Source organism: Montipora capricornis, chromosome 4 (genome assembly GCF_036669925.1).
Source record: "Montipora capricornis isolate CH-2021 chromosome 4, ASM3666992v2, whole genome shotgun sequence".
Lineage (NCBI taxonomy): Eukaryota > Metazoa > Cnidaria > Anthozoa > Scleractinia > Acroporidae > Montipora > Montipora capricornis.
Genome location: NC_090886.1, coordinates 3,504,381 through 3,514,380, shown reverse-complemented (window position 1 = coordinate 3,514,380; position 10,000 = coordinate 3,504,381). Strand labels below are relative to the sequence as shown.

At 40.6% G+C, this 10,000-nt stretch overlaps 2 protein-coding genes across 2 annotated transcripts in view; one reads left to right on the top strand and one right to left on the bottom strand.

The window, feature by feature from the left end:
• The window catches only part of LOC138045233 (nuclear receptor-binding protein-like), a 27,127-nt gene extending 20,306 nt beyond the window's left edge, over positions 1-6,821 (top strand). Inside the window, exons 14-20 of the mRNA XM_068891656.1 lie at positions 80-139; positions 972-1,044; positions 1,647-1,715; positions 2,310-2,373; positions 2,681-2,736; positions 3,961-4,027; positions 5,252-6,821. Coding sequence (XP_068747757.1) covers positions 80-139; positions 972-1,044; positions 1,647-1,715; positions 2,310-2,373; positions 2,681-2,736; positions 3,961-4,027; positions 5,252-5,253 — 391 coding nt within the window. The 3' untranslated portion in view covers positions 5,254-6,821. The remainder of the gene's footprint in view (positions 1-79; positions 140-971; positions 1,045-1,646; positions 1,716-2,309; positions 2,374-2,680; positions 2,737-3,960; positions 4,028-5,251) is intronic.
• Positions 6,217-9,758, bottom strand: LOC138045235 (uncharacterized). The gene is made up of 2 exons (XM_068891661.1): positions 9,476-9,758; positions 6,217-8,510 (listed from the first exon to the last, which is right to left on the bottom strand). The coding sequence occupies exons 1-2, from the start codon at positions 9,570-9,572 to the stop codon at positions 7,972-7,974; spliced, it is 636 nt and encodes a 211-aa protein (XP_068747762.1). The 5' UTR covers positions 9,573-9,758; the 3' UTR covers positions 6,217-7,971.
• Between the last annotated feature and the right edge of the window lie 242 nt (positions 9,759-10,000).

Below are 10,000 nucleotides of genomic sequence, written 5' to 3'. Positions count from 1 at the left end.
AAAGCGAAGGTGAGTCTGTTAGCAGTTTGACCTGATACAGTCATCACTAAAATTAAGAACGTTTCTTTTGGGTTTTTAGAAATGGTCTTTTTCCTCTCACGGGAATGCAAAAAAGGAAAGAGTTACGACCGAGACAAAGGTTTGTTTTGCCCTTTTTTTCTCAAAAAGCGGTTGGCTGTTGCTTTGATGTTAACGTCATGATCGCTCGCTCCTATTCTCTCTGAATGACTTTGCTTTCGAACGATAGAAATCATTTTAACACTCAAATCGACCAGCACCGAAAAAACAGACGGATATATTATGGACGCAAACATTACAAAAGTAATTGAAAGCGGCCTTCACAAGACAAACTTACGTCTGCAAACTCGTGTTGGCAAACTCAAGTTGGTGTGTGTGGAAGACACAACATTGAACAACAGTTGTCAAACATGTTGGCAAACTATTGGCCAGAATAGAGACAATTTCCATTTGTCGCCGACAGTTTGCCAACATGTTTGCCGACTGTTTTTCTGCCGTTTACAAACACCAACTTGAGGTTTGCCAAACTTGAGTTTGCAGTTTGCCGTGTGAAGGCTAGGCGAAGTTGACCATCCCGCGGTTTTGCTGTATCCTCCGTAAGGAAACAGACAAAAGAAACAAAGTATGAAACCAACAAGCTTTTAAGTAAATGAATTACTTGAGTCGTACAATACAATATTTGGGTTCTGAAAGTGCAGGATAATGAAGATCAGCTTTTTTCTAACTTGTAAGAATCAGAAGGCTTCTGAAGAAATATATTAAATCTGTATAGAAAGAGTAGAAGATAACATGTAACAACTTCAAATATACAGGTGCAGCTAATTTAAGTATTTATCAGACAGATGACGTTTAGTATTTTTGTATAAAGCTTTTGTATTGCAGTCTGGTAGCCTGACTATAAAGACGTGAAGCATAGCCTTCTTTCTTATTGGTGTACTGATTTTGTTTGACAGGCCCACATCCCCTGAAGGAGTGGAGTCGGAACTTAGTGAGAATGTTGATCGGTATGATGAAGAAAACAGGCGGGTAAGCAGATTGTATTAGTACAATTTTAGGAGCGTAGTTGTTACGAAAATGTAGTAACCCAAGAAAGTTTGCATGGTTTTGGTTTGTACCACCGTCCGTCCGTATACGTTCAACTTTTCATGCTGCTGAAACCCGCGCTTTTTTTTTGGCGGGAAGTTGCATGGGCCTGGATCTTGCAACCGGCGTCTTTTGGCGAGAAGTTGAATGGCCAGCGTACTGCATTTGACACTACTGCGTTTTATTAAAACAAGCAAAAATTTTGAAGACAAACAAGCAAACTGAACAACATAAGTGTTTTTTTTAACGTGCCGTAAAACGAGGAAAGAAGAGAAAGAGAAAGAGAGACGAGGAGGGAAGAAAGAGCAATCACGAGCTCGAGAAGACAGGCTGAATCTGAATGGTGATGACAAACGGCGAAAAGAGCATGGCCAAATATACTAATTTATAGTAATGTTCGAGTGGCAAGTACATGCAGTATCTCATGAGTGAGCTTAATTTGCGCTCAATTTAGATGGGTGTTTTTTTATTTGTTTGAAAGAGTTTACAACGTTTACCTTTGACTTCAGTCTTTGTTTTTCATGTGTTCATTGTTTTTTGTTAAGGCGACTATTAACAAGTGTCAAATCAAACTGAAACCACAGGATACTGGCGATGGGAAACAACAAGATCAGGTAGTAATATATAGAAAATAAATAACTAGATAAGTAAAATATTTCGAGGAAAGGTGTATTTGAAGCATCGTATTCCCTGGATAGCGACTAATCCATAGGACAAAGGGCTCCCCGCAATACGATACTGGAAAAAGCTTCCTGAAACGGTGGTCTGGGCGTCTGCTGTAAGATTCAGTTGTGGATGACTACGCCACTGACATTGTTACGTTTCATTTAGCCTGTTACGTTTCATTTAGTGCATGGCAATGCATTTTAAAAACACTGCACTAAACTTACATAAATCGTCACCAGATCCGTCTGAGGTGGGCGTCTACCGTGAAGAGAAGGAGGTTTAAGTTAAACTCGCCACTAACCAGTTCGCCACCATAACGTTGTGCATACTTTCATGCAGTCCAACACTTCATCCATACTGTCCCCCTCTCAAAGAACTGACCAAGAATCTTTGGTGGCGAGTTGCCTTCTGGCGAAAATTCCTTTGGCGATATGACTAGTATCCTGTTGTAGGTATCTGACGTTTGAATAACTGGGCCCTGATTTAAACCCCTGCGTGAATATAGATTCACTGTTCTTTTTTTCTGTGTGTGTGTTTCATAGCTGGAATTACTTCTCAAGTTGGATGATAAGATGAACAGACATTTGGTGTGTGACTTGAGACCAGGTAAAACCACAGTTATATAAGTGATACAGTACATGTTGGTTCACTTTAGTGCTGCTTCTAACGAGCCATGCGAATTTGGTAGCACAGGGTTTTTGTTTGAACGAAGTGAATAGGCGTTTTGATTTAACAAAAGAATGAAATAGTGCTCTACTGTCGTTTGACGTTCTTCGAGTTACAATCATGCATCGTTAAAACATTTTTATACGGAGCACTCCCATAAGAGCTTTTGAAGCGAAGAAGAGTATCAAGAGTGTCATCCTGTGTTTCAACCGGTGTGGATCAATGAGTGTTTCTTGATGTTTTGCAGGCGACAAGGGAAGCGATATGGCTGATGATTTAATAAGATGTGGACTTATAAACAGGGTAAGTAAATAACAAACCCCTTGTATACAAAGAGTGATACTAAAAGATTGAAGCTCGAGTGGCCGTGAATGGAAAATGTCCATTCAAATGAACGCAGCAGCGTCAAAAAGAAACTACAGTCCGACAAAAAGACCTTAAACCACATTAAATAATGTTGACAAAGAAATTTGTTTGATTTTTTTTCAAAGAAAGTGTATTCGAAATAATTAAATGTCAGAAACGCTTGTTTTTGCTATCCCGGTCAGCACCATCTTAGATAACTGCGACGTAGGTTGTGGCTAAAATGACACTTGATGAAAAATAAATAACAAACAATTTTAAAGGGGCCAAACAAAGAGACGAAAACCGGTCGTTCCATGCGCTCTGAGTACATCGTTTGTTGTGTTAAGTACTAATCTGCACTATTTAAGCCCAAGCACACGTTTTCAAATAGTTAGTTCTTAATGACCGTTGGGGGTGACATTTTATGTAAACGCAGCATTTTCGCCTCGTCAGTCTAACGCTGTGTATTCGTAATAAAGTGTCCCACCTGACTGTGGCGGATCATACAGTCACAGCCAGCTGTCCAATGTTATGGGAAAGATATTGTTGACGTCACCTATTGTCATCAATGTGCCAACCAGAGCCTCATTGGCTGTCGAAACAAAAGATCTTTTGTTCCTGTGGTTGGCAAATTTAAATAACTAAAGCGATGTTTGGTAAACAGATATCTTCGCTATAGTACAATAGCTGTTTGTGTCAGAACAACAGAGCAACTGTAACACGTGACCGTTACATATCCAAGATGGCGGCCTCCGCCGGAAAATTGAAAGTCAAAATAAGCGATTCTGAAATAACACAAGCACCTTTTGAGATTGAGCCCTGAGATAAGCGAAAGGTTTTTAATGCTTTAATGCTTCTTATTCTGAACTTCAAATATGTTGCGATCACTCCTTCAATTTGTATTAGTTACAGAACGATCGTGCACTTGTCCAGCGCCTGGATGGTTTTATATCTCAGTGATAGTATTGTGTGCGGCGCAGATCGCACGGTCGAGGGTTTGAGTCCCAGTTCACGGCTGGAATTTTTTTCAGGCTTCCTTTGCAACCGATAAAGTTTCTCTTTCAACTTTTGGCGATGATCATTCCCTCCGGCGAAGAGTCGTCGCAATTCGCAGTACAAAATACGTGAATTTCAGATATGTCATAATCTTGATTACTGTTGTAATGTTTGCCTTTTCGACAGGCTGATCGTGACGTGATTGCGTCTGTAATGCAGGAACAGTTAAATATCTACTTGGCCATGAAGGCTTGTGAGTATTGTTTTATATTTGTCCTCAAAAAAGACTTAATCAGTTTTATTTTCGTTGCATTTTAAAAACGTAACTCTAGTCGTGGAAAAACTGTCCAAAATTTCGGCAAATATGCCTTCAGAGGTCAAAATTTTCCAGCCAAGCAAAGCGCACAGTGGGGTTTGGTTTTATAGTCATCGGCGACTCTGTCGCAATCATTCTCATCTTCGGCATCTGTCGTCATCGTCTTCGTCGCAAATCGTCCTCGTCAACCTGTCGCGTTCAGTGCAGTCGTAGCTGTCGTCTCCATTTTAAAACAGTGGATTTTAAATGCGCTTCTCAGCGAACTTTTGCTTGACTCAGTGCTAGAGATGTAACGATTCTTGTTCCGTTCAATTCAATTCGATGCCGTAGTCCTTGCTTTCGAATGTTTCGATTTGAATATCAAAACTAATCGAAACACTTTTAACTTCTTGTAAAAAGTGAAGATTGTGGAATTCAGCATTCTCAGACTCCTTAAACGGGGCAAAAAAAAAAAAAAAGAAATTCCTTGACGGGAGCGTTATGTAAAGAATATACATTTTATCTCTAATTTCTTCGGACTGTCACTTTCCTGAGCAAATTAAGGCTAGAAGATGGAGGACACTCTATTCTCCTTCCCAGAGTCATCGTTCCCTCGACCAGCGGTCGGGAATGAGATATCCTGGTCAAATCCAAAAAGGTCATTGATTAGCTGTTGAAAAACTGTTTCATTTCATTTGGAATGAAAGTAGTCAAATACGTACGGCAACATTTGGTAAATTAGCGACTTCCCGAAACCAGTCAGAAGGATACAGATTGTATCCTTCGAATTGTATACTAAATTCTTTAAAGCCTGGTACTGAGCTTCCTTTAGGGAGAGTTGAGATTTCCCTAACCTTTGAAGAGGGCAGTCAATTGAGTTGTAAAAGTGCTCTAGTTTAGAGGAAAAAGCCATATTTCTAAACGTTTGAATTTTAGCGCATGGGCAGAAGACCCTTTCACGCACGCGGAGAGTTTTCTGGTTCTATTGTCCTTCTCTCCTTGTGTTCTGCTGGACAAGGGTAATGGAGGCTCTGGGGACGAGATTGCGGACCCTCAGTCTATTGTGTTTCTCCCTGTTTCCTCTTTTCTTCCACTTCTATGCTTCTATGCTTCTCTTCCTCTCGTTATTAATTGATATGAACAAAGCAGCCAACTTTCTTTGGTGATTTCCTTTATTCACAGAGTCTTGACAGCGTTGTCGCACTGGCCTGGTCAGGATCCCAGCGTCCTTTGTTTGACATGGTAGTGAACATGCCCAAACTGAATTAGGGCAATATGACGCGTTGCATTTCAGTTTTTGCTGTTATTTCCCTTTGGAGCTTAGGAGAAGATATTTATTGTAATATATGGTATAGTAAGGTTTTTATAAAAGAGTTAAACGAAGTTATGTAAGAAGTTGGATATTTGGGAGATGTCTTGCCTTCAAAAAGAACTTAAGGAAATTAGGAAAGAATTTGAACGTTTTACAGACGTCTCCGTAAAAGGCAGCGGTGAACGTGGTGCAATTTACGTTGCCTTATAATTAGTGCGGTATCTGCGCTGGATCTATGTCCCAGTGACTTAATAGTTCTTCGGGTTTCTCAGTGACTGTTGATGAAAGTGACACCCGTACTGAAATGAAAAGGTTGGAAAGTGGTTATGGTGACAAAAGAAAAGGAAAGGGCCCCTTCTTGGATGAAATTAGGAATCAATTATTCTTCAGTGGCCATTTACCGAAGGATCCTGTTGATGCGTTTAACCCTGAGCCAATTTTGGCATCCCCACAGCCCTTTTTTTCTTGCGAAAAGACATTTAAAGTATGATGAGCAAGGGACAGCAAGCTCGTTTAGACGGTTTAAAGAGTGTCATGTATTGAAAGCTCGCGTTCCCTAAGCTACGAGGTTCTGTATTAGATTACTGAAGCAAAAGAAATTCTTGTAATGTAATCCCGTGAGAATCCTTGGAGACTTCAAGAAGGAGAAAGCAATGCTTTCGCAGTTGATGTCAAATTGGCCGTGACCGCGCACAATCATTTGTGGTCGGCGTTACGAACGGATTTTTTCAATATTTTCCCAAAAAATTTAGAACCTACAGCGTGTTTTGTGCATGGTCAAGGCTAGAACATCAACCAAAAACATTTAAAGAAAACTTCCCGAGCTTTATAAACCTCTCCGTATTAACTATGAGTTTATTCTATAGTTTGTATAGTTTATTCTATATACTCCGTTTATTCTACATGCAACCGGGGGTAGAATGAACAGTGTTACTAGATTCCTTTCATTCCAGAAATTAATATGTCTTAAAAGAATGCTGTGTCAGTATTCCTATTTAGGAGTAGTACGAAAAACGTTTTTCGTCGGTTGTTTTTGTGGCCATTTGCCACGTTATCGAAACTCCTCATTTATTGGGTAAGGTCGTACCTCTTGTTGAACACTATATTTCATTGGCTGTATAGTGTCGTATTTCCCATTGTTTTTTTATGATAAATCCATTGTTATCTTTGTTCGTTCTATTGTTCTTTTGGCCAATCCTGAATCCCGTTCAATGAGGTACGACACGATCTTATTTATTCTGGGTCAGATGATTAGCCATAAATTGTGCTGTAATGTAACATATTTTGGCAAGAATAGTTGATTGCAACTAAGGTGCTCTTCGTTTTCGGGAAAAATACCTAAGTGCTTCCCTTATGAAGGCAGACGTTATCTTTACTGGTACAACAGTTACGATTTAGAATTAATTGTAAAACGGCTTTCAATTGAATGCCATATACAAATTATGAATGTGCGTATTTCTTTGTCCAGTCGCAACACACGCAGGCAGTCGATTGTAGCAATCACAAGGCTAGCCAATACACGCAGCCCGTTCCAAGCGCGGGAAACCGTAACCGACTCCCGACCAGGGGCCCGTTTCTCGAAAGTCCCGAAAATTTTTCGGGCCCGGAAAGCGATTTGTGAATCTGCCAACCGCTTGTTCAGGAAATCCGATCTTTTAAGATATTTTCAAGGTAACAAAAAGCAAACCAAATGTGAAGTTTGACGACTTAAATCCCCTCCGTTCTTGAGATACAGAGGGAATTGTGACGCCCGAAAATGGCCCGTAAAGTTTCGGGACTTTCGAGAAACGGGTTCCAGGTCTCGATTGGATTTGGCAGGGGCTTTTGCCCGAGCTTTTGATCCAATCAGAAAGCGATCCCAACATGAAGAATGTTTTGGTGTCCCTAATTTTTACTTTGGTGATTATAACCATGTAAAAGTTGAGCAAATTGCTCCGTTGCTTTAGTTTCCCGCACTGCGCATTGTAATTGGCAGACATAATCTGGCGCCTCTTTGGGGCAATCGCTGAAACTGTTTCAGTGATTGTTCCGGGAACAAACTGCATTGTGGGAGTTTCTGCCCACTCTCGTATAAAGGCTTCTTCACGGTGCAAAATAGACCATTTCCGAATTCATATTATCTTTCTGTCTAAATGAATCTAAACTCGTCGTTTTTCTAATGAAATCACCTTTCATCCGTATGAAAAGTAGAAGTAATTCACCCTCACAAAAATTCGCATTTGGACTCTAGGATAAAGTAAAATCGGAAATGGCATATTGGCGTGCCACCCAAGGGAAAGTCTGGTTTATGTTGGTTTCTAGTAAATAGCATTTGTTAGAGTTTATAATTCGATTGTAGAAAGATTGCCCTTAAAGTGCCGTACAGCTCTTCATGACCTGTAATTGAAAAGGCATTTGTCCTATCACGGGTTCCCCTCACTTTTGTTGGTGTTTTTCCTGTTTTATTTGTTAGAAGAAAAGAACGGCCGGGCGAAAGCTTGAAAGCATTGTAGACTCAGTTCAGCTTGTGCGCTACTAGTTCGTGGAACATTCGAGTTAACTTGCCGCGTGAAAGAAAATCCTTTTAAAACACATCAAACCTAGTTTTTGTTTAAAGCGCTGTGTTCATGGAACTTCCGTTCGCCTTTCCATTGTTCATTTCTCCTTCCTTTTCACTTATCGAGTTTGTTTGATTTCCAAAATCATTGGCGGTAAACCATCCTAGCACACAACCGGCATACACGATTGGATTTTTGTATCCAATAGCCGCAGCTTGACGGGCGGCCTGAATTCTGCGCATGGCTGATAAGTACTGACCGCTGGTTTGAGACCTTTGGCCAGTCTTGCAGTATAATGCGAAGTCCTCGCAGTTACTTCCCACTAAATTGAACTGCCCAAATCCTTCCCTCAATGCTTCGCGTGCGCGCTCGAGGACAGTTTTTGCGTCGTCGCTTTGCCGTGTTGTGCATGTCCCTCGTGGGAGTGCGCTGAATTCATCGTCTCTGGCACCGTATTTGTAAACAAACCATTGTGCTGGGTGGGATCCCAGGAAATCTTGAAAGTCACTCTCTATGACCTCTGAGCTGTCCATTCGGCCAGTTTCAAGGGGAGTTTGGAAGTGAACAACATTTCCGTCATCCGTGTAGATTCCTGTTAACGTATATCATTAGTGTACGGGTTACTAACCGAGCACTAAGGCCGCGCGTGCTGGGGAATATCGGCCCGAGGTCGTGGCAGTACGGAAACGAACCGTTTCCGTGGTAATGGTCCAGCCAATCAGATTGCTCCAGTTAGCCTGAGACTTGCTTGCGATGATGTAATAAAGAGGGGATATTTAAGATTAGTGAACGGAATATCAGACAGAAGTCTCATTTGAAAATTGTAAGGGAGAGAAAAGTAAGTAACTGGCCCATATCCTTCCTTGAGTGTGATCAAAAACAAATTAAAGGGAAGGAATACCTTATATATAAATGAAAATATCAGTGATGGTCTTGTTCCTGTCTAACACATGTTTAAAATCGCCATACAATGAGTAAATGGGAAGTCTGGTAGTAGTTTCTTATTATTAGTTAGTAAAAGTTAGTTTGTGCAGCAATACGTTTCTAAACGATTCAGGAAAGCCGCGAGGGAGGCCTTTATTTCGCGAGCGATTGAATGTGAATTCGAACATGCCACGCGTGAGAGCTGCCGCGGTTGTTACCATTCGCTCGTGCCTGATATCTCGTGATCATCGCTGGCAACGCTTGAGAACAAATCTCGAGCTTTTTCATGTTATTACCTTAGCTTTCATTTTTCAAGAAAATTCACTGCATTTGTGTACATCTCACCATCATCTTTCTCGGGGTCCTACGACATGTTGCTGCTCGCTCGCGCGAGATATTTGTCGATTTCTACTCATTGCTTGCCACACTTTCGCACTTCAAAAGCCTCCAGTTTTATTTCCTTGGCTGTTAATTCCTTGAAAGACCCTTGCTTTCGTGTTTGTCTTACCATGAAGTTTGTCTGTTATTTGAAACTGATATCTTTGGAAAGCAATAGTCTGTCATATTTAATGAAAAGAAAGTAATATATTTGGTAGACATTGGATTTAATACTGCATGAAAGAATAACCTTACCGTGATGCGCATAGCTAACTGAGCGAAGAACGTAAATGTGATCTCCCGGGTGCGGCGCAGCAGTTTTTTTTTCGGCTTGTTTCATTACTGAGTACATTTAAATCCTAAGGTGATTGTTTCTCCATTCTGTTCTTTAATTCTGGCCACCTGTAAATGGAATATTGAGCTCTGGCATCGATCCAACCACGACTCACCCAAACGGTAATTATTTATGAATTCACGGGAGCTAAATCCGCAAAACGAAAACATTTTCTTATCTCTTTTCAGTGATTTGTCTGTGCATTCGATCGAATTCGAAGCGCCTCACTAACAGCTCGGACAAAAAAGAGCTCTTCATACAAATCAATTTGATATTTATCGATCAAAATTGAGCAACCCTAAAACACGTAATCCGGAATTCGGAATCACAGTACAATACAGAGAGTAAACACTATCCCAAACATTCATAAAAGCTAACCTTAGGCCTAATTAGGCCTAAACAAACATTTTTAGGCCTAATTAGGCCTAAGGTTAGCTTTTATGAAT

Coding starts and splice junctions, on each gene's coding strand:
- LOC138045235 (XM_068891661.1), bottom strand. CDS start 9,572: ATGTACTCAGTAATGAAACAAGCCGAAAAAAAAACTGCTGCGCCGCAC. Junction 8,511..9,475: donor AGTTAGCTATGCGCATCACG/GTAAGGTTATTC, acceptor ATACGTTAACAG/GAATCTACACGGATGACGGA.